This window comes from Balaenoptera musculus, chromosome 8 (genome assembly GCF_009873245.2).
Source record: "Balaenoptera musculus isolate JJ_BM4_2016_0621 chromosome 8, mBalMus1.pri.v3, whole genome shotgun sequence".
NCBI classification, from domain to species: Eukaryota; Metazoa; Chordata; class Mammalia; order Artiodactyla; family Balaenopteridae; genus Balaenoptera; species Balaenoptera musculus.
In genome coordinates this window covers 387326-410706 of record NC_045792.1, presented here as the reverse complement: position 1 = coordinate 410706, position 23381 = coordinate 387326, and the positions used below count along the sequence as shown (strand labels likewise).

At 50.4% G+C, this 23381-nt stretch overlaps 2 protein-coding genes across 6 annotated transcripts; one reads left to right on the top strand and one right to left on the bottom strand.

Annotated features, from left to right (window-relative positions):
* Window positions 1–324: 324 nt before the first annotated feature.
* Window positions 325–4983, bottom strand: THYN1 (thymocyte nuclear protein 1). Of its 3 annotated transcripts, XM_036860564.1 has the most exons (7): window positions 4703–4981; window positions 3123–3304; window positions 2304–2372; window positions 1837–1929; window positions 1227–1322; window positions 829–979; window positions 325–525 (listed from the first exon to the last, which is right to left on the bottom strand). In XM_036860564.1, the coding sequence occupies exons 1-7, from the start codon at window positions 4743–4745 to the stop codon at window positions 479–481; spliced, it is 681 nt and encodes a 226-aa protein (XP_036716459.1). In that variant the 5' UTR covers window positions 4746–4981; the 3' UTR covers window positions 325–478. The 3 variants fall into 3 exon arrangements, with proteins under 3 accessions (XP_036716459.1, XP_036716461.1, XP_036716460.1); XM_036860566.1 differs by lacking the exon at window positions 1227–1322 and having other exon boundaries at window positions 4703–4983; XM_036860565.1 differs by lacking the exon at window positions 1837–1929 and having other exon boundaries at window positions 4703–4983.
* Window positions 4984–5105: 122 nt separating this feature from the next.
* On the top strand, window positions 5106–23127 carry ACAD8 (acyl-CoA dehydrogenase family member 8). Of its 3 annotated transcripts, XM_036861844.1 has the most exons (11): window positions 5110–5285; window positions 9619–9719; window positions 10162–10331; window positions 10947–11056; window positions 11473–11549; window positions 11870–12007; window positions 15325–15460; window positions 15543–15640; window positions 18880–19032; window positions 19605–19707; window positions 22322–22772. In XM_036861844.1, exons 1-11 carry the CDS (start codon window positions 5177–5179, stop codon window positions 22372–22374), a joined length of 1248 nt encoding a protein of 415 aa, XP_036717739.1. In that variant the 5' UTR covers window positions 5110–5176; the 3' UTR covers window positions 22375–22772. The 3 variants fall into 3 exon arrangements, with proteins under 3 accessions (XP_036717741.1, XP_036717740.1, XP_036717739.1); XM_036861845.1 differs by lacking the exon at window positions 18880–19032 and having other exon boundaries at window positions 5108–5285; window positions 22322–23127; XM_036861846.1 differs by lacking the exons at window positions 15325–15460; window positions 15543–15640 and having other exon boundaries at window positions 5106–5285; window positions 22322–23127.
* The last annotated feature ends 254 nt before the right edge of the window (window positions 23128–23381 follow it).

Genomic DNA, 23381 nt, shown 5'->3' with positions numbered 1-23381 from the left:
CTGCCCTGACCCACGACACCTGCCCTCCTGGTGTCTGTGGCCCCTGGTGATCAATGACACCCACTTTATTAATGCCTGTTTTAGACAAGCACGTGGCTGAGGAAGGAATTCTGGTTTTACTCCAGTCTGGCAACCTGTCCTGATACTGCTGGTTTTACCCACTCTGGGACCAGATACTTCAGGGGTGGGCAAGGAAGGCTGGTGTAGAGACAATCCATGTTAGTGGGTGTCACCAGACTGGGCCCTGCATCTGGCCGAGAGGATGTAAAAACGTGCAGTGGAGTATTCTACCCCCGATGCTGATTTAAAAGAAATGCCTCCAACTCAAGACATTCATGTTTTATTAAAAAGGACCCAAACCCGACGTCTACACACAACGCCGGGTGAACACAACCAGCATGTTCCCCACGCCGCCTTTTGTCTTGTGGAAGCTTGACTTTGGGGCAACATCTTGCCCACTTCAGCAGCCGTGTCTCCGTTAACTCGGTTCCTTTTCCTCCAGGCTCAAAATAAAATCAAACTCCTCTGCCGAAAAGGGCAAGAAGAAGAGGAAGAATTAGGTCTGTGTCTCCTCCTGAACAGGGCAGTCATGGCAGGCATTTCTCAAGTCGCAAGGCAGGTAGTCGTTCACTCGGAACCCTCAGGGGCGTTTCGACAGGTGCCAAGCACGGCTGCCCTGGGCAGCTCGGGGGGGCTCCTCCCTCATGGGAATTACAGGTAGGGAGACAGACTCAGACCTTCACCGCCGTGCTCGGGGCTCACCAGCTATAGTACGTGTGGATTCACCGTCCCTCTGGCGTGTGATCAAAAGGCAAGGGCCGTTCTTACCTCGGCTCAGGGGCTGGACCGAGAGCCTCTGGCGGGTGAAGAGAGCCATGTTTTGTAAGGGCCCGCCAGTGGCTCTGTGCGCTTGGTGGTGGGTCTTGAGCTCAGCCAGTGGGATGAAACGCTTCATCATCCGAACAAACTGCACATCCACCTGCAATGGCAACAGTGTGTGGGACAGAAAGCCATGTCCACTGGACTCTGCCTGCTGTGTTTTAGCTGCTTGCAGGGGGTCCTAGGGCCTGGCTGCCAGTGTTTGTCCTTCTCTCCAAAAGCAGGGTAACCTCACCGGACTGACAGCGGGGCTCTGTGCCCCGATCTAAAGATACCCCAGACCTTCTTCCTCCCTCTCTGTCCATCCTTTGTCTTTTGTGCAATAGGAAGAATAGTAGTCTCTTTACCATGGACCACTTGGGGTCGTCTTCTTTGCTGGATGGATCATAATGGGGATTGTTTTTCTCAAACTGTGTGTGGTCTGGGTATGCCTCCTTCACAATCTGAAATTAAAGCCGAGTCTCCAATCATTTGTCTGTCCAGTCAGCTCCACGGCCAGGCTTTAGTCCAAGTCCAACTATCATTTCCTACTCTACGTATTCTTACCCCATCTGTCTCACTGGTGAGCCACTGAGGGCTCAGGTATCTGGAAGTAATACACAGTCTAAGGCAAGCAGAGGAAATCAACCCTATTTTGACAAAAGTCTTAAAAGTATGTCCTAAACCAAACATGGAAGGTTATTACTGGTGCCACTGTTTCTCCACCTGCAGTTAATTCTATCCTGGTAACTCCTGGCCTGGAAGAGCTACCATCAGGCCTGTTTTTGAGTGAAAGACCAAGGTGCAGAAATGGAGAGAGGTGTGTGCCAGTGGGGCCGGAAATGAAGGCCTGCCTTGTTGCAGTCCTGTCACATGTTCCTGAGACAGCAGGGATAGGGAGGAGGGTTACCTACCTAAGCTGTTTCCCTAACCTGCGATGAAAGGAGATGGACTCAGACCTAAGCCTGTACAACCGACCTTCATAAGCCCCACAATGCCTGGCTCTCTGCAGTTGCTGTGGTAGAAGAAGGCTTCTTCCTCCAGCTTCATGGCTCTCAGGAAGTTCCGGGCCTGTTCCAGCAGAGAAGAAACAAGAACTATCCTCCCACCGGCCAGAAAACACTAGCCCCCGGAAATCAAGTCTGCTTTTATTAGATGAGATTTTGTTTCTTGCAGCTTCCCCCCCCCCTGCAGCCCCCCCCCCCCCCCCCGGTTCAATTCAATTCTTGCCTTTTACCCAGAGTTGTATCAGGACACTGGCTGGAACACAGGCCATTTGAAAACTGCATGCAGGCAAAGCAATCAAGGCATTTGTTAATATATTTTCAGGTTTGGGTTCTGGGAAAAAACAACCTTGGCCAAGAGATTTTGCTACTGAACAAATCAGAAGGAAGCAGGCTTTTATCCCCCGCCCTGGGTCTCGAGGTCCTGTCTAACCCGCTTACCTGGTAGTTGCGAACACCATCCCAGCATGCTGTCTGCTTGGGCTGTGCTTTGAGATCCTCAATGCTGAACTAAGCAAGAAATAAGGTCATTCAGTAAACAATCCTGGGCCAATCGGTAAGAATATATGGAAGCAGACAAGTTCCTTCCCCTATAGGGTGTTGCCAGCTGGCGTGGCCTATGAGCTTACTGGGAAGCTCTTCACAGAGCCACTCATACTGCGCAAGTAGAAGTTAGCTTTGTGTTACCTTGTTAGCCTTGCTAATTAAGAGGATTAGCTGAGTGGATAATTAATCTGGTAATTGCTGATTATCTGTATTTCATTTATTAAAATATTATATATCCCTTCTATAGTATCTCTAATTTTATTTTCTCCAGGCTACTATGAAATTTGATTTACATTCGCCTCCTGTGTACCAACTGTTGGCAGGGAGATACCTAGGAGCATGGCAGGTGGCGAGAGAAAGGCAACCTAAGACTGAATGTTGCCTAGTTCGGGGGTTGGAAAACTATAGCCTTCAGGCCAAATCTAGCCCATGCCTGATTTTGCAGATACTTTTATTGGAACTCAGCCACACTATTTGTCTATGGCCACTTTCTTGTGATGCCAGCAGAGTTGCAACAGCACCACCTGGCCCTTTAGAGAAAATGTTTGCCAACCCCTGCCCTAAGTAGAAGATTCACAAAACAGATAGTGGATAGCAATAAATCCTGTTGATTCTATTCTTTATCACCTTTTCCCTACCCTTCGAAGGTAAGAAGTGGGTGATGGGACCCTGTGGTGTCCCCCATGCACTTTGGAGACAGGTGCGGGACCTCACCTTCACATCTACACCTTTCTCCAGTCGGCTTTCTGGCTCTGACTTCATCAGCCAGTAGCTGCTTAGATTCTTCCCACAGTCTTTAGAGGCTGAAGTCTCCTGGAGGCTGGAGTTCTCCACCTTAGCTGATGCCTCCCCTGGGTTCTCAGTTTTGGTACGTTTTCCTTCTGGCCCCTTCTTGTCTGCAACAGGAGAAGAAAAAAGAAGAGAACTGTCTTGCTTGCTGAGAGATAAAGTTCTGTTGCAGGAAAAGCACATGCTTTGCAGTCAGAGCTGGACTCAAATTCTGGAGCTGTCAGTTACTAACAGTGGCAGCTTCATTGTTGAACTTGTTCCTCATCTATAAAAATGGGACCAGAATGCCTACCTTACAGGACATCTTCTGGGTTACCCATTCAGTGGGATAAGGATTACCTCCCGTGGCATCTATTAAGTAAGTAGTCAGTGAACGTTTTCTTTTCCTCACCCTCTCCTCTGCCTTTGCTGGGGCTGTTCTCTCCAACGAGGAAACCAGGCACCTACTCCAGGGACTTGCTTTGATGATTAAATAAGATAATACAAACAATGGGCTGAGGCAGTGTCTGGCGTTACCATAAATGCTCAATAATATTAGCTATTATGTCACCTCGACTTCTTCCTTCTTGTTCAGTATGCTCTGTGGCCTGCCTCCTTTCTACTCCTTGAAGGTGCCAAGAGAAGCTGGATAAAACAGCCACTCTGGACTTTGCAGACATGGTCAAGACTGGACTTTATCCTACAGAGTGAGGGAAATGTGCCTGGAGCAGAGTGGGTGCCCAGTAACTAACAGCTGTTAAATTCTTACCCTACGCCCTATGTGTTACCACCCTCACTGTAACTCAGTCTACACAATCTATGAGGTGTTCTGTCCATCTGTAAGATGTGTCCCAGATCACACATCAGGGCCTGCCACGCTGGTCTATCTGAATCCACTTAACGACCATCCTACGCAGCCTCTGAACCAAGTCCAAGCTCCTACGTATGCCATCATGATGGACGTCTAACACGTGGAACCTTCCGAGGGTCCTGGGGATCCCTCTGGACTTGATCAGCACACTGTAAACACCGTGTGTGCTGTTAAGTAACAATGTGTTGTGGGCAACTCGGAACTCTTCCCAGTCTCGAAGAAGCACTTTCTCTGCCGTTCGTTGCTTTGCTGCTGCTCCTCTTCCATTTAGAATGCCATTCATCCTTGTGAACACAACGCGGATATCCCGCGTTCCTACCCATTCTTTACGGCTAGACTCAAATCCCCTCCCTCTCAAGGCGTCCCCCCAACCCCTCCCTGCTCTCACAGCCCCAGTGACCCTTTCCTTTCCTCGTCTGGCTCCCCGGGGAGCGGGAACTGTAAGTGACCGGCCTCAGCGCCTGCCAGCCCGTATCCCAGCTACTTTTCGTGCTTTCCAAACAGCTACCGCTCGGACAAGCAAGCAGCAGAGGGGCCCTGGGCATGAGCCTGGTGGGAGGCTCGGGACACCGGACCTCAAAACGACCCACTCGGGCCTTTTCCCCACGCGCAGGGGTGGAAGGTGAGCGGCGCTGAGCAGCCGGGCGCGGCTCACCTGGCCTCGCGGCCCCCGCCGGCCTCTTCCGGGCTCGCGGCATGGCGTCCCCGCGCGCCGAGGAGCGAGGGTTCCGCCGTCGCCCAGGGCGCCCGCGGAATCCTCCCGCGTTACCCACGCCCGTATGTCCGCCTAGCACAGACCGCCGCTGAGCGCCCCCGGTGGTCTTCTCTCTCAATCACCGCTACCCGTGCGGGTCCGCAGGCCTTCGAAGCGCTACACCCACCCCACCTCCCCGCGCGCCGCAGGGCGCTGCACAGCGTCCCCGCGGCGCTTTCTAGTCTTGGCGCGCGCCCCGGGGCCCCCTGGGAGTTGTAGTCCCGGCTCCTCGCGCAGGCGCCCCGAGTCCGCACGCGGGGCCACGGCGCGCACTACAGCTCCCAGCGTGCGGTGCGGTGCGGCCCTTGTGGCCGGCCGGGGTCACCGCCGCTCAGACCTCTGCCCGAGCAGAAAAGAGTGGAGCAGGTGGCGGCTATGCTGTGGGGCCGGTGCTGGCGTGTCGGGGCGCGGCTGCGCGGCTTGCGCGGCGGGCTCCAGGCCCCCGCCGAAAGCGGCCGGCGGGGCGTGGTCTCCTGCATCGACCGTAAGGCTCGCCCGGGGGTAGGGGTCCGTCCACTTGGCCGGCCCGGCCGCCCTCCTGGCCGGCCCGGCCGCCCTCGTTCACCGCGTCGGCCCGTCCGGGCGCCCCGGGCCTAGTGGTCTCCCCGGCTTAGACGTGGCGCGGCCCCGGGAGCGGGCGACCCTCGGTGGCTCAGCCCGGTCCCGGTGGCCGATGCTGGTCCGTCCTTGTACAGACCGCCCATACCGTGCTTTGCGTTATGAACCTGGCGGTACGTTTTGTGAGGCCGCCCCTGCGACCTTTCCTCTCACAATTCGGAGCTACGTCGTTACCCATCTGCTGTCGGATAACGACGGGCTCCGCCGCGGAAGCTCGTGACTTTGTTTTTTTAAATCACAACCATCGGTTTTAAAGGCAGTAAGAATGTGAAAAGCCCGGGACTGGTTGTGATTGGTGAACAAAATCTCCGGTGATACAAGGTTTGCTCCCATATATAAATTATAGAACAACACCTATAACTACAAAACACTTCAACTGTTGAAATTTCTGCAGAAAAATAACCTGTTGCAAATGGGAAACTACCAGAGCTTACAGATCTTAATGTCTCCTGGCACCAGGCAAATAATTTCGATGTCAGTAACGGAGTGGGGGGGACCTAGGCCGCCTAGGGGGTAACCAGACACTTAGTGACGTTGTCGGGCGCCTAACCACTTTTTCCTTTTGAAGTCTTTCTTTCTTAAAATTTTTAATAAATGACACTTTTGAAAACGGCAGAGTAGCTTCTGAGGGCCTTAGCTCGACATCCAGAGCTGTAAAGGACGCCAAGGTATAGGACAGTTTTCTTCTCAATGTCCTAAAACACCTTCACAGGGTGCCACCCTATCCTAGCACTTAGAATTCGGTAAGCAAGGTCACCTTTGTTGATTGGCAACAAATTGGTTAAATATAAGTATTTCCGGTGGCTAGTGGTGTAACTTCAACCAGTGTTGAAGGTGCTTTTTAATCCTCTTTTAATTAGTAAAATGAAAGGAAACTGTCCTTTTAGAGTATCATTCTACATATTAGAATATCAAGTTAATGGAAGTGATCAACAAATGTTTCTCATTGATTCATGGCATATTTTAATGTGAAAATTAATTTTTAAGAGCGTCATGATTTTCATTATATCTGATATATCATTTTACAGATGAGGAAACTTGCTCAGTGTCTAGTGCAGCCCCCTGGTTTTACAACGGGGCACCTGAGGCTGAGGGAGAAGTCTGGAGGCCTGACTTCCTGAAAATTGTATAATTAATAGTTGCAGACCCAGCTCTTGAACGCCTGGTTCCTTGTCCAGCGCTCCCTCATTGTGATTTGCTGCAGCTTCCCAAGCATTCCTTGAGCACCAGGATTCTCAGAACTGTTGAGTCTCTGGCTAGGTTTGGCCTTTGGATGCATTCAAAGATTCTTTTTTTTTTTTAAATAAGTTTATTTATTTATTTATTTATTTTTGGCTGCATTGGGTCTTCGGTGCTGCATGAGGGCTTTCTTTAGTTGCAACGAGCGGGGCTACTCTTCATTGTGCGCAGGCTTCTCATTGCAGTGACTTCTCATTGTGGAGCACAGGCTCTAGGCACGCGGGCTTAAGTAGTTGTGGCACAGCGGTCTCAGTAGTTGTGGCTCACAGGCTCAGTAGTTGTGGCTCGCGGGCTCTAGAGCCCAGGCTCAGTAGTTGTAGCGCACAGGCTTAGTTGCTCCGCTGCATGTGGGATCTTCCCGGACCAGGGCTCGAACCCATGTCCCCTGCATTGACAGGCGGATTCTTAACCACTGCACCACCAGGGAAGTTCCTGGGTTTCATCTTGTTTTGTTTTTCAGTGCATGTTTTCTGAGAACTTAGGTATTTTTACTCAGTAACCATGCTTTCTTGTGTATAATTTACTTTTTAACTTGCCTTTTCCACTTTTTTTCTCCAAGCAGTGTTCTCCTTTTGTTAGCATTCCATTATCTAGAATTGATTATTATCTATCTTAAATAAATGTGTAATTATGTTGTATTTATACAGGTGCACCTCAGAGATACTGCAGGTTTGGTTCCATACCACTGTAATGAAGCAGATACTGCAATAACGACTTTGTTGTTTTCCTGGTACTTGTAAAAGTTACGTTTACACTGCACTGTAGTCTATTAAGTGTGCAGTAGCATTGTGTCTAAGAAAACAATGTCCATACCTTAATTTAAAAATACTTCATGGCTAAAAAAGGCTAACCATCATTTGACAACACAGGGTTGCTACAGACCTTCAGTTTGTAAAAAACACAGATTCTGCAGAGAGAAATAAAGGGCAGTGAAACAAGGTGCGCCTGTACATCTGATTTGTGTACACCCATTCCCTCTTATTTACTTTGTATGCAATTCAGATCTACTTCTTAAACCTTTTATACCCTGAACTACTTGTTTTATTCTGTCAAATACTAATAATATTATCTGTAGACACGTATTGAGCTCTTGCTGGGACGGAAGTTTTGTAGCCCGTGTACAGTCAGATGTTTGCTTTCTCACCACTTATGTATGGCATCCTTTGGGTGACTGGACCATTTTCATCTTTGACACCCCAGCACTGCTCCATGGTAGACACTCAGTCAGTATTCTTTTGTGAATGGAAAATGATCCGACTCCCAGGCAAGGAACCATGAATTGTTTATCCCTGACCACGTTTCCGAGAGCAACACCCAGCGTAGTTTTCTGCTTTGGACTTCGCAAGGTCGCGTCGTCTTTAATCCTCACAACTCTTCACTTCTGAGTTTCCCATTTTGGTGAGGGTCCTGCTACAGACAGACAGCTTTGTCCTGCTTCACGCAGCAGCCGCTCCTGAGGCCCAGGCCTACCCCAGAGACACGTGCTGCCGCCTGCCCTTGTTCTCCGTGGGAGGGGCCGCGCAGGACAGTCGGGCACTGAAGGAAGTCGTGGTCGGGGTGCCTCCACGCCTCTGGTGCTCTTACCATCACCTCAGGACCAAAAGGCTGAAACCTTAGAAAGCAGTGCAGAGCCCGGCACTTCCTCTTCCCCTGATGTTTTCTCAGCCACCACTGCGCCTCCAGCTGCAGCAGACACATGTGAGGCAGGCGGTCCCTTCAAAACGGCAGTCCTAAGAAAACAAAAGAAAGATAATGTGAGCAGCGTAAGTCTGTCACCCTGTGCGGGTTGCTGACCCTTCTGCGTGGTGGCTCCCAGGATTCATGGTCCGTCCTTTTCTAGATTCTCTACACGGTCCCCAAAAGGTTGTGGTTTTTCACAGGAGCTTTGCTTAGGTTCTTCCCTTTTAGCTTCTGGCCTGCCTCTAGCTGAAAGTCTTACCACCTTGCAAAACAGGAAAAATATTTCAGGCCCACATGACCAGCTAGGTGGCCTGTCGCTCTGCTTTCCAGTTGAGTCCTATCTCGTTCTGCAGGGTGTTTGAAAAACAACATAGAAAATTAATAGTGTTCGTGTCATTCGGGGAACTGGCTATTTAAAGAAAAGTTGTAAAGTAATGACACTGTGAATTGAGTGGTCACTATTTCACGTAGGCTGATGCAGATATCTTTCTCCTAAAGAGTATCACCTCTGATGAAATACTGGAATAGTATAGTCTTTTACAAAATGCTTAAGGTTCTAGAGAAACTTGTCCTGAAGAAGCTCCACTACCTGTCTGTTGGTATCGCTCAGTCAGTTCATTTCCTTAGCTTTTAAGTAGCTTAGACCTGGAAGTGAAGGAGTTACCCAAAGTCACGGCATTAACAGGAAAGAAAATAGTCTAAAAATTCTGAATCCATCAGGTGAAGACGGATTTAGGAAGGCCTTAGCCATGTTTTCAACACTGGAAGACTCATTATCATTGTTATCAGTGACTGTCAAATGCACAGCTCTGTTACAGGATCTTTTCCTTAATTTGAAAGGTAAGCCAAAGTACCGTATCTTCCTTTCCTGACTGATCTTTTAAAATGAATATGTTGTAATTGGTAGACAAATACGCACAGATTCCAATACAGAGAACGCAGGACATCCTGAAGGAAAAAAATGTTCATCAAAATTTGAGGGTCAGTGTGTGTTTATTATTCCTTTAATGTGGATTCATGAGGAGGAAGAGATAAAGATGAGTGTTGAAAGAATAAGTAACAAGGTAAATGAAGTCAGCCAGTCTATTTGGGAGGAAAGAAGGAAGGAAGCAGGTGATGCTCTATCAAGACGCTGATTAACGGTGGGTGCTAGAGGTGGTGTGCCGTGTGGGAATGCTCTCATAGGCCCACTGCCGGCCCGGGCTTCGTGGTGCTTCTTGCTTGCAGTACACTTCCCTGACCCCTGTCCTGGCTCCGAGTAAATGCCGCCTCGCCCACAGCTTCTACGGGACTAAACGAAGAGCAGAAAGAGTTCCAGAAAGTGGCCTTTGACTTTGCTGCCCGGGAGATGGCGCCAAACATGGCGGAGTGGGACCAGAAGGTGCGGGTTTTCCTTGTGCTGGATGTTCCCACAGATGCCTCACTCAGTGACCCTTATCTCCTCCTTATGACCCAGATTGTTCAGTATTTATTCTCCACTTAAAACTCTCACAGCGAATGCAAGTTCCAGGAGTGGTGTGATTCCTTTCCTGGAAAGCATCTTCTGCATCCTGTAGATATCATTTTTTTTAATTGCACAAAGATTTGGGTGCCTCTTAAACCAAGGCAATTCTATTGATAATAAAAAGAAACTTTCATGCCAGAAACCAGTCCTTACAGAATGCACTTTAACTGGTTCCACTATATAGATGACAAAAGGCACGTTGAGTTAAGAGACCCCCTACTCTCTCCCGAGTGCAAGCGTCTTGACCCTTCCTTGTGCCCTCTAAAGAAAAGGCCGTCTGTGAATCACTTGCCGATGACCCTGCCCTCTGTGTGCGCAGGAGCTGTTCCCAGTGGACGTGATGCGGAAGGCGGCCCAGCTGGGCTTCGGGGGGATTTACGTACGAACAGACGTAGGAGGGTCTGGACTGTCACGGCTCGACACCTCTGTCATCTTTGAAGCCTTGGCCACAGGCTGCACCAGCACCACAGCCTACATAAGCATCCACAAGTGAGTGGCCAAGGTGGGGAAGCACAGTGACGTGCTCGTGCGGGTTGACTGGGAAATTTTATATCAACAGGGAGAAGGTTTCTCTTCTCAGGTTGGCTGTCCTTGAAGGACTAGACAGTTAAAAGTTCACACTGAGCTCTGCTGCTCCCTGTTGGACTTGAATCTGTCATCTCGTATGTTGCTTAGAGAATGCTGGCCTTCTCCCAAATTCCAGATTGACCTGGTACCAAACAGGCTTCTCCAGTGGAGTGGTTGGGGCCTGTTCCCTTTTCCTCAACCCAAAGATGAAGCCTCCACTAATTTGGGAAAGGACATAGGACTCCTTGATTTTTAGGGAGCTCAGTTAACCTAACTAGAAATAGTATGAACAGCATCCAGGTGAGAAATACCTTGGCCCTGGGTACGTCTGGGTAGTACGTGTTCCAGGAATATGTGTTAATCCAGGCCTTTGCTTTAAAGATGAATCTTCTCAATTGTGACTTTTCCCTTCCCACTCTGTTCTGCTTCACTCTACTTTGCTGCCTTTGTTCTCTTTCCCCATTCCCCTCCCCCTCAAATTTCCTTTTCTTTTCCGTCTTTATCTCTGTCAATGTCTCTTCTTGGTGTACCTGTCAGCATGTGTGCCTGGATGATTGATACCTTTGGAAGTGAGGAACAGAGGCACAGGTTTTGCCCTCCACTCTGTACCATGGAGAAGTTTGCTTCCTACTGCCTCACTGAACCAGGTGGGTTTGCCGTGCTGCCGATGAGGTGCAGCGGGAGGTGTGACTCATGGGAAATCACGGGGTGTGCCTTCTCAGCCCCCGGCACATGTAGCCGTTGTTGACCAAGGGTACCTGATGGCCGTGACCTGATGTCACAAGGCGAAGAGCTCTCTAGGGCAGAATCTTTCCAGGCTGCAGACCAGAACCTCCTTGTAGGAGGCTCCCTGCAAGCTAGTGTGATGGGAGCTGGAAAAGGGTCTGATTGCCGTATGCAGTTTTCACAAGTATAGAGAGCTTCTCAGCCGTGTGGATTTTAAAGTATCAAACGCTGAGGTGTTTTTTATGAAGGAAGATTTCTCAGGTGGAGCCTTGCCGGGGCTCCCTTACCTTCCCAAGCTCTCTGCCACCTCTCCGCTTCCCTCCCGTCCCTGCCACAGGCAGTGGGAGTGATGCCGCCTCCCTCTTGACCTCCGCCAAGCGACGAGGAGATCATTACGTGCTCAGTGGCTCCAAGGTACAAGCATGCCGTCCTCGGTCCTCCCCGGGCCGCTCGGAGGCTGTCCCCCCTCCTGCCTCCACAGCCTGGACCCCGGGTCTGCGAGTGAACATTCCCGGGGGTGGTACGTGTGGGAGGGAACCTCACACCGACTTGCCCGTGTTCACCGTCACTGTTTCCCTTCTGGTCTCAGGCCACTTCGTTCCGTTCACTAGTGTCTCCTTTTTACAGCCTCGGTGCAGGCTCTTTGTAACCCTCCTTAGTTTCTCTGTGCCGCCATCTCTCTCACTGTCCCATCGTCGGGGGACCGCAGTGTTTTCCCCTCTCCAACCCCGCAGGCCTTCATCAGTGGTGGAGGCGAAGCAGACATCTATGTGGTCATGTGCCGAACGGGAGGACCAGGCCCCAAAGGCATCTCGTGCATAGTTGTTGAGAAGGGGACCCCTGGCCTCAGCTTCGGCAAGAAGGAGAGAAAGGTGAGTGCGGTCGGACAGGGAGAGTCAGGTTGTGAGCCTCTTGCTTCTGCCCGACCAGCCTCTGCTCTGTTTCGGGAAATGGGTTCCACACTGGCTCACTGGCCTTGGAGGCTGTTGCTTCAATTAGGGTTTCGACAGTGTATCAGGTGGGATAGGGCGTTGTTAGAGTGCGCTGGGCCGCTGGTGAAGTGGCAGCATTTGCCAGTAAGTTCATCAGTGGGAGGGATTTCTCCGTCATCTCTCCTGCAGCCACTTTTGGCCTGTATTTCTTATCTACCTTCTTATCTTGATGCCGTCTTGTTCCCCCAGGAGGAAATGCTTACAGGAGACTAGAGGTCTCAGGAATGAAAAGCATACGGGCCACTTTTCTTCTCCAAATAAAAATACAGTAAAACTCACTGGAAGCGATTGTGGGTCTCTCAGTAATGTAAGAGGAAGAGTGTTTCCATAGGCTTCGGGAAGACGTTTTTAGGATTAAGAAGTAGTCAGGCCATGAACAGTAGACCTGTGGTTATGTAACTGTCACTGGTAATGAGGGTGGGATCTAGTCAGGTGGGCCAGGCCAGGTGCCTGGCCTCCGCCTCCAGCAGGTACTGTTAGAGTTGGGGCTGTTGGAGAGAAGTCAGTAATGAGACGGCCCCTAATCTACCTCTCCTCTCCTGGCTCCCCGGATCCCCGTTCGTCCCTTCACGACCTTCCTGGTCCTTTGCAGCTGCTAGGAGCGCAGAGGTTCAGTGCCCCTTCTCTCGTACAGCAAAGCAGGGCCTGCTAGACACCGACTGTGCAAAGTCTTACACTCACTCCTGGGGGTACAAGAATCACCACTGCTTGTCTGGGATTATAAGACATCGTCTTACCTTTATAAGCTATGTAAGCTGTGTACACGTGGTGTATGAGATACGTAGCTATAAGACTTCTTAATCCTAGGAATGTCTCTTTGGGGTTATAAGACAGACTGACATGGAGCCTGACATAATTTTACAGGACCGAGTTATACTGATTCTGGTGTTTGTGCTTATAAAGATAGTGATGATTATTTCAACACATCAATATTTCTGGTATCGGTTGATAGCATACCATAGCTGACAAGGTTAGGGCCTGGAGATAAACTGTAAATAAATTCCATAAACAAAAAGCGTCTCTTTCCCTTTACTTTCTGTCTCCTCTCGCTTTTAAGCATATATATTGTATCTCTTTTTGTTTGTTTTCTTCTTAATTATTCGTCTTGCTTTACCTGTCCTATAATGTGTGGGGAATTTGGAAGGGTGTCTCATTCACTGAGCAGCTGGCAGGGGTCCACTGTACCGAGTGGTGGGACAGAGCAGGGGCCGCACGGACGCGCCCCGCCCTGTAGAATCGGCCCGGAGGGCGGGCGCAGGAACAAACGCGGTGCCTTCCGTCAGCACTCAGGGCAAGGGGGCAAGGCAGGCGGGAGACTGCGACGTGGACGGAGGAGAGCTTCTCGGGGTGGGGACAGATGACTCTGAAGATGAGGTGTCCTTTGAGATGAGGTCTGCAGCGTCACCGGGGCCGGCCGTGAGGGTTCTGGGCAGAGACGGCAGTGGGACGGAGGGCCCGAGGTGGGGATGGGATGAGCCTCTTTGAAGGAGCCAGAGCCTCTCCGTGTGGCCGGGGGGTCGTGAGCAAAGGGAACGGCGTGGGATGAAGTTGGAGAGGCAGGCAGGGCTGCGCAGGCCGGGTGCAGGGTCACCCACCGGTCGCCATGGCTGATTTGGCTGCCGTGGTGGCCTGAGCAGCCGGTCTTTCTCTCCAGCCCCATGGCCGTCTTTCCTGCAAGCACATGCTTCGACTTGGCGTACTGAGCACATTTTGTAGCTGAGAGCTTTAAACAACCAGTTTTGCATTGGCTTTATGGGAAAGCGGTGTGAGGAATTGCTTTATCTTGGATTTAATTGTTAAAAGGTTTCGTACAGAAGAATGCGTTTTCCCGTAGGAGGGGTGGCGGTGGGAAGGCAGTCTGTGGAAGGAAAGACAGACGGACGGGACAGGGCTCCCCTGGTCCTGGGCGGGCGGGGAGGAGGGTCTTCTTTCTGGCCGCAGCTTCCCAGGGGCTCTGGGGGGTGAGGAGCGGGGTTCTCTGCCCAGGGGAGAAGGGAGGTGTTTTCATAGGAAGGGGCTAGGAGGTAGCAGCTGTTTGTATGTGGTTCTCGTGTGATTGGCTGTTGTTAAGGTCTGCCCGTCTGCCCCGTTCCAGGTGTGTATGTTCTGGATGGGAGGTAAGTTCCAGGGAGACCTCACAGGCCAGTGTGGGAAGGTTTCAGACTTGGGGGCCTGAAAGGCAACGAGGTCAGTGCTGGCTCAGGCGACCGGCAGGGCCTCAGGAGGTTGCAGTGAAGCTTGACTTTGACGGAGGTTGGGGATGGGGAGTGTTCCCAGGCAGGGAGCAGGAGAAGCAAAAGTATGGTTTAAAAAGCCCAGCCGCACAGTTCGCGGAACAGTTTGAGTGGAATTGAGGGTACGGGGTGGGTGACGGACAGAAGAGAAGGACTGAGCCCATGTTGGAAGAAAAACCTTGAGTAAAAGGCTGTGGACGGAGCGCCTCTTCCCACGGCAGGGAGCCCTGAACGAGGGCAGTGGGGCTCTCAGCTGTCGGGGACCCGGGGGCTTTGTCTGGTCTTGTGCTCTTCAGGATCTGCCTCACTGAGGCTCAGCTCCCTGGGAACAGCAGCCACCAAGAAGCCCCTCATGTGCAGTGTTTGCCAGTTTCTGGGGTGGAACTACTCTCCCCGGACCGATTTCTGGCTTCCGGGGTGATGTCACCGGGATGGTGTCGCCAGGGTGACGTCACTGGCAGCCAAGCTGGGAGAAGGTGTGTGTGACTGGCTCCCACGCGCCAGTGCCCGCGCCTCGCCGGGTCTGTGCAGCCGATGGCCAGCGTGGTGGACGTGCAAAAACGCTGAGTTCTTCAAAGGACGAGCGTGGCTCTTGGTCATTATTATCCTTGTGCTGTCCTTGTAAAGGACACATACCGCGAGTAATCCTTCCACTGTCAATGTCTTTTATGAAAGAATGTACTCATGGAGGTGCCACAGAGGAGGAGAGTTCTGCCCGATCCTGAAGGAGCCGTGAGAGCTGTGTGGGGACAGGTGGTTCTGGTGGAGCGGGCACTAGGAAGTCGATGCTCTTAATGTGCTGAAAGAGGAAAATCGGAGTCGACGGATCTTTGTGTGACCTTTCTGTTTTTCCTCACTGACGTTCTCGAGGGACTAAGTCCAGGGATAGGAGAGCCTGGTGGAGGGGACGCTGCCCTGAGCGGTCAACTCCCGGGCAGCCACACAGCCCCTGATTTTTGCCAGGTGGGGTGGAACTCACAGCCGACCCGAGCGGTGATCTTTGAAGACTGTGCTGTCCCCGTGGCCAACAGGATCGGGGACGAGGGCCAGGGCTTCCTCATTGCCATGAGAGGACTGAACGGGGGGAGGATCAATGTCGGTGAGGACCCCAGGGGGCCGGAACGGCGGGCGGGCAGCGCGGTCCCCTGGCTCACTTGACGTGTTGGTACCGTCCTTCCTAGCGTCCTGCTCTCTGGGCGCTGCGTATGCTTCGGTCATCCTCACCCGAGACCACCTCAAGGTCCGGAAGCAGTTTGGAGAGCCCCTGGCCAGTAACCAGGTAACTTCCCCGGTGTCCCAGCATTTGCTCTTGTCTCTAGAACATTCTCTACAGCTGTGGGGCCCTGATGTCTCTTGTGGGTTCTGCCCCCATTTCAGCCAGAACTTGTGCTCTATTTCTGTCAATAATTGTTTAATAATTTTTGCTTATAGTCGTGAAAAGATTCGTGATACATTGACTGGCAAGAAAAAGCACGACATTTTAGAGGAGTATGCTTCTGCTTTGTTTACAGAATACATGAATATGTATAAGTTTTTTTTAATTAATTAATTTGTTTGTCTTTGGCTGCTTTGGTTTTTCATTGCTGTGCACAGCTTTCTCTAGTTGCGGCGAGCAGGGGCTTCTCTTGTTGTGGAGCATGGGCTCTAGGTGCATGGGCTTCGGTAGTTGTGGCACATGGGCTCAGTAGTTGTGTCTTGCGGGCTCTAGAGCACAGGCTCAGTAGTTGTGGCGCACGGGGTTAGTTGCTCCGCAGCATGTGGGATCTTCCCGGACCAGGGCTCGAACCCGTGTCCTCTGCATTGGCAGGCGGATTCTTAACCACTGCGCCACCAGGGAAGCCTTAAATTTCTTTTAAAAGATTTTTTTTCTTGATGTGGACCATTTTTTTTTTCTTAAGTCTTTATTGAATTGTTACAATATTGCTTCTGTTTTATGTTTTGGTTTTTTGGCAGCGAGGCAGGTGGGATCTTAGCTCCCTGACTGGGGATTGAACCCACACCCCCTGAATTGAAAGGTGAAGTCTTAACCACTGAACTGCCAGGGAAGTCCCTGTATAAATATTAATAAAACATTTTCAGGGATACGTCTGAAAAATGCAAAAAGTAATTATTTCAGGGGGATGTGATTAGATGATTTATCTCTTTTTTCTTTTGCTTGTGTTCCAGTTTTTCTTTCTTTTTTCTTTATTGAGGTAATGCTGGTTTATAACGTTATATGTTTCATGTGTACATTATAATTTGACTTCTGTATGCACTACAGTGAGCTCACCACTGAAAGTCTGATTTCCATCCATCACCATACCGTTGATCTCCTTTACCCATTTCACCCTCCCCTCACCCCCTTCTTCTCTGGTAACCACCAGTCTGTTCTCTATATCTATGTGGTTTTGTTTTGTTTTGTGCATTCATTTATTGTGTGTTTTTTAGACTCTTCGTATGAGTGAAATCATATGGTATTTGTCTTTCTCTGTCTGAGTTATTTCACTTAACATAATATCCTCTAGGTCCATCCATGTTGTCACAAATGGCAAGATTCCATTCTTTTTTATGGCTGAGTAGTATTCCATTGTATACGTATACTCCGTCTTCTTTGTCCATTTATCTATTGATGGGCACTTAGGTTGCTTCCACATCTTGGCTGTTGTAAATAGTGCTGCAGTGAACATAAGGGTGCATGTATCTTTTTGAATTAGTGTTTTCGTATTCTTTGGAAAAATACCGTAAATGGAACAGCTGGATTGTAAGGTAGTTCTGTTCCGCTCTTAGCCTAATGGGGTTCCTTTGTAGGTTATTGCCCTTTTTTTCTGACTGCCTTTAAAATTCTTTCTTTGTCATTGACTTTGGGCAGTTTTAATATTATGTGTCTTGGAGATCTTTTTGCGTTGAGATAATTAGGTGTTCTCTTAGTTTCATGGACTTGTGTATCCAGTTCCTTCCCCAGATTTGGGACGTTCTCAGCTTTTACTTCTTTTTTTTTTTTTTTTTTTATTTATTTATTTTATTTTTGGCTGCGTTGGGTCTTTGTTGCTGCCCACGGGCTTTTCTCTAGTTGCGGTGTGCGGGGGCTACTCTTCCTTGCGGTGTGCGGGCTTCTCATTGCGGAGGCTTCTCTTGTTGCGGTGCACGGGCTTCAGTAGTTGTGGCTCATGGGCCCTAGAGTGCAGGCTCAGTAGTTGTGGCGCACAGGCTTAGTTGCTCCGCGGCATGTGAGATCTTCCCGGACCAGGGCTTGAACCCGTGTCCCCAGCATTCGCAGGCGGATTCTTAACCACTGTGCCACCAGGGCAGCCCTCAGCCCTTACTTCTGTAAACAAGCTCTGTGCTGCCTTCCCCTGTCTTTTCCTTCTGGGATGCCCACTGTCCTTCTGTTGCTCTTCCTGATGGAGTAGGATAGCTCTCGTAGGATATCGTTTTTTTAATCTTAGCTCTCTCTCCTCTCCTACCTGAATCATTTCTAGATTTCCGTCTTGGAGCTCACTAATTCTCTCTTCCTTGTGGTCGGCTCTCTCCCCATAGCTTTCTAATGCATTTTCCATCTCATTTATTGAGTTCTTCAGCTCCAGAATTTTGGTTTCATTCTTTCTTAAGAGTTTCAGTCTCTTTGGTAAAGTAGTCCTTCTGTTCATTAGTTTTATTCCTGAGCTCATTTAACTGCCCACCTGACTTTTCTCGTAGCTCATCGAGTTTCCTCATGCAGCTATTTTGAATTCTCCATCAGTTAGGTCCCAGTATTCCATGACTTTAAGTCTGGTTTCTGGAGAACTGTCGTCTTTCTGCGGTCCCATGTGTTACCGTGCTTCTGCATGGTGCTTGGTCAGTTGTTCCTCTGCTGGCCCATTTGAAGCAGCCAGTACCTTCTTGGGTAGAGCTTTGTTACTTGGTTCTAACTTTCCTTTGGTTTCCAGCAGGTGGCGCTGCAGTGTGGGCTTTGGTTTCTCTCGCCTCTGCCGCCGCTGCTGCCAGAGGCGCTGGGCTGGGCGTGCTGGTGCTTGCTGTGCCCGGGGCTGTGCCTGTGGCTGATGTCGCCTCAAGGGGCACCGGATGGCGGGCACCTCTGCCACATCCGGGGTTGCCTGGGTCACGGGCGCTGCCACCACAGCAGGTGGGGGGCGGGGCTGGAGCCGGGGTCGCAGGCGCCCCGCTGTGTCTGGCTTGTTGGGTTCGGGGCGCTGCTGTGGCCTGTGCTGCTGCTGCCGGGGCAGGGGTCTCGGGCACCACGTCCACTGCTTCCCGGCCCTGCCCGCGCTGGGTCCCAGCCCACCTCCCGTGAGGTGTGCAGGGGCGCGGGGCCCCAGGGCGTGCCGGGCAGAGCTGTGGGCGTTTTAGTGGTTGTGGGTGGAAGGGACAGAGGGAGCGTCTTCCTAAGGAGGCGAGATGCTGACGTGCAGGGAGTGCAGTGGACTTAGGACTCACGAGGCACGTTCTTTGTGGAGCCTGGGCCCCTTAGAAGCGGCCCGCTGTTAGAGGTGCCTCTCCGAGCCTGTCTGCGTCTGGTTCTCTCCTCTCCTCTCACTGCAGTACCTGCAGTTCAAACTGGCGGATATGGTGGCCAGGCTGGTGGCCTCGCGGCTGATGATCCGCCACGCAGCCGTGGCTCTGCAGGAGGGGCGTGAGGACGCGGTGGCCCTGTGCTCCATGGCCAAGCTCTTCGCTACAGACGAATGCTTTGCGGTGAGTGGGATGCTCTGCCTCTCCTGGGTGACCGGCATGTGGCGGGCCGGCCGTCGCTCCTGGCACGCGGCGTGAGGCGTCAGTTACTCGGGAGAGGCCCACGCGGGCGCTCTCGGCCAGCGCTTCACCCGCTCCACGCCGCTGCACATCATGTTTTGTCTCTGCCGTTTGGCTGTGCACTGGGTGAGATGCTGCCTTTGGAAGAAGGGTCAGACCACAGCACTGTGCCGTGCTTAACTGTCAGGGGCAGAGCCATTTCCACAGTGAGGCTGCATCTGCCGCTTGCCAGAACTCCAGCTGGTGTGGGGCGGGCAGCCTCTCCCTGCAGACAGCAGGCGAGAAGGGCAGAGCCCTCTGAGTCCCTCGTGAGTGGGGACGGGCTCGCTCAGGAGGCAGACTTCCCTCGTTGTCCCCGTGCACACAGAACCAGAGCCCCTCTGGCCCGGCTGGCACCTTCACCTTCCTCGCGTTGGCTCAGGGCAGGCGGCCAGATCAGGGCTGGGGCGGAGAGAGGAGCCCCTGTTCCAGAGCCTTCCCAGAATCCGAGGTATCTAATCCGTGTGTCCCTGCAGATCTGCAACCAGGCCCTGCAGATGCACGGGGGCTACGGCTACCTGAAGGACTGCGCAGTCCAGCAGTACATGCGGGACTCCAGGGTCCACCAGATCCTCGAAGGTAAACGTGGCCAAGGTGGTTCTCTCCCTTTCGGAGCCGCCACCCCTGCCGTCTCTCCCCGTGCTGCCTGTCTTCCTCCTCCTTGCTCCTGGCCCCCTCTGGAGGGGCCTGCTGTGCCCTCCTGACCTGGCCTGGGGGCCAGGAGGCCCTGCTCTGTCCCCGTGGAAGTCACCAAGTCACCCCCTTCCTGCCCTTTGCCTTTGTCATTTATAGAGACAGCGCAAACTAAGGTAACATCCAAGAAAGCATTTTGAAAATTGCAGCAGTGGCTGCTCTTCACTGTTGTAAAATACCTGGTCCTCAGGGATCCCAGGACTTCTCCACAGTAACTTCCGGGGCAGATATGAGCTAGTTTGGTCTCCAGCCTCTACACACTGATCACGATCACCAGTGTTGCTGATGGCGCTTTCAGTAAATTAATTGTCACACACGGGCACGTTCTTGCTGATCACAGGCCCACGGGCAGGAGATGGCTAAGCTGCTGGCGTCGGGCTCTGCATGGCCTTCTCCACTCCACGCTGGTGTGGAAGTCTTGAAATTACATGACTGTTGTTTAGCCAGTAGGTAGCTGAGGTTGTTACGCTGTAGCCATGGCAGCAGATGAGGCAAAGGCTTGGGGAAGTGACTTTGAGTGAAGGAATGTGAAGGAAGCACGGGCCTCCCCGTGGCTTCTGAAGCATGCTTCTCGGACCCGACCAGCGTCAGGACCACTGGGAGGGTTTGTGAGCGCAGAGCCTCTGACTCCATGGGTCGTGGGTGGGCCTGGGAGTCTGCATCGCTAACAAGGCTTCAGTGAGGTTGCTCCTGCCTGTTTGGGAGCCACACTGAGAGCCACCACGGGGTGTCACGTCCAAGTCACAGGCTGCAGTGTCTGCTTTCTGCGGCTTTGTCCCTAAAGCGTGTTTACGAGCACGGTTGCTAGCACGCAGGCCAAACCCCGCCGCCTCATTCCTTCTGTGACTGCAGTCGTACGTGGCTGTTGCTTTCCAGCCTTGGTGAGTGCAGGAGACTTCCCTTCATTCTGACTCTGTCTTTCAACCCTGTTAGAATAACCAAGAAAAGCCAGATACGCTTATTTCAGGCCACACCATCATCCGCTTGTAGGAAAATGGGCGCACTGGTCTTTGTCACTTGTTTCACCCCAGACTTTGTTACTGGATAGATAGGAAATTTCAGCTTTGATTTTATTCGAGATGTATGATTACTCATTCCTCATGGTGGTTAATGTTTCTTTTTGCATTAAAAAGAGTGGAAAAATGAAGCAAGCAACTGACCCCCCCTTCTTTCAGGGAAAATATTTTTGTTCTTTTAAAATTCAGTTTTCTGATTACTGATGATGTTGGTATATTTATTGTTGAAGACTTACAAAATATAGGAAAAGTTAAAAAAGAAAAAAGATCATTCATGTTTTGACATCAGAACTAATTAATACTTTGGGCTCCTTTTATATTTAAGACCAAAAATATCTTCTTTTGGACCTTTTTCTGTGCTTGTATAGATACATTTTTTTAAGTTAATTTTTATAGGAGGATAGTTGCTTTACAATGTTGTGTTACTTTCTGCTGTACAGCAAAGTGAATCAGCTATACATATGCATATATCCCCTCTTTTTTGGATTTCCTTACCATTTAGGTCACCACAGAGCATTGAGTAGAGTTCCCTGTGCTATACAGTAGGTTCTCATTAGTCATCTGTTTTATACATAGTGTGTATATGTCAATCCCAATCTCCCAATTCATCTCACCCCCATAGATACATTTTTTAAAAATAGAATTATACTACGTATACTGTTGTATGTTCTGCTGTTTTATTTTGTTTGTTTTTTACCTAATAAAATCACTTTTACTATCAGGAGAGGTTAGCTTTTTATTTTTTTTAACATCTTTTTTTTTTTTTTTTTTAACATCTTTATTGGAGTATAATTGCTTTACAGTGGTGTGTTAGTTTCTGCTTTATAACGAAGTGAATCAGCTATACATATACATATATCCCCATATCTCCTCCCTCTTGTGTCTCCCTCCCACCCTCCCTATCCCACCCCTCTAGGTGGTCACAAAGCACTGAGCTGATCTCCCTGTGCAATGTGGCTGCTTCCCACTAGCTATCTATTTTTTTTTTTAAGTTTAATTTTATTTATTTATTTATTTATTTATGGCTGTGTTGGGTCTTCGTTTCTGCGCGAGGGCTTTCTCTAGTTGTGGCAAGTGGGGGCCACTCTTCATTGCGGTGCGCGGGTCTCTCACTATCGCGGCCTCTCTTGTTGCGGAGCACAGGCTCCAGACGCGCAGGCTCAGTAGTTGTGGCTCACGGGCCCAGTTGCTCCGCGGCATGTGGGACTCTCCCAGACCAGGGCTCGAACCCGTGTCCCCTGCATTGGCAGGCAGATTCTCAACCACTACGCCACCAGGGAAGCCCCTAGCTATCTATTTTACATTTGGTAGTGTATATATGTCCATGCCACTCAGGAGAGGTTTTTTTTAAAAGTAAATTTTTTCCTCACTTCCTGACATCTTTCAAGATAAAAAGCGACGTTGCCCTTTACATCCCTAGTCAGAGCTTCACTGACTCTCAGGCCCGGCAGCTCCTAAGCGGCTGCGTCCTCTCGCTCTTGCAGGCAGCAACGAGGTGATGCGGATACTGATCTCAAGAAGCCTGCTGCAGGAGTAGCCCCTGGACTGAGGCTCCGATGGGAGGATCAGTGTCGAGTGGTTCCATGTGGACGGCGCTGTCACAGTGAGTCCAGGACGTGCTGGAGGGGCTGTGCTTGTCCAGGGCACCATCACAGCGTCAGCTGGAGGGCGGCAGCTGGAGGGCGGCAGGAGCCGCCCTGGCTGGAACGTCACAAGAAGACGTGCCACCTTGTTTTCCTGACGCAGAGGGTGACCAGTGAACACTGACCACCAAACCACTGTCCTTTCCTGGATCCACAGAGTCTTGATTTGTCTGCCTTTTGCTGGTTCACCAGATCCCTCTTCTGGGAATCTGGGTACTTCTGTTGAGGGTTTTTCCTGACTGTAAAGCAAAGGAGTGGGAAAGGAGGAATGGAGAGAAAGTGTCTTCCTGTCTTTTTCTGTTCTTTGTGCCTCAGCTGAAGATGCAGAAGGTTTCTGTGGGCTGCTCTTCCTTTGCAGCAACTCCTCCTCTGAATGTAAATCATCATGAAATGAGTGTTTGGAAATCCTTCTCCTAAGCTGTGATTTAGGGCGTATCTGCACTCTGGACTATCTGAATATCAAGGGCTGAGATTATTTGGAACTGTGAATACTTGTTGTTTTAGAAGCATGTGGTCTGGGAATGGTATTCAAAGTTCCTGTAACATTTCCTTATAAGTGCTTTGAGTATATTTTTTTTCTGAGTTTTTGCTTTTTTGCTCCTCTTTTTAAATGTTTTTAATCACTACATTAATAAATAAAATCTACCCCTCTCTGTACCATTTTCAGGTCTACTGGCTTTTATTTTATCTTTCTAAATAAGCCTTCATGACTATTTTTTAAAATTTTTTTACATTTAATTAAACATTTAACTAGACTTTGGGATAATAAACAAAAATCTCTCCTTGACCAAGTTGACTTTTTAAAAATAGGTTCCTTAAATTATTAATAGCCTTGTAAAGCAAGTAGTGTTTATGATTTTTGAAAGTATGTTTAAAGTAATACCCAAAGATGTAGACTTTT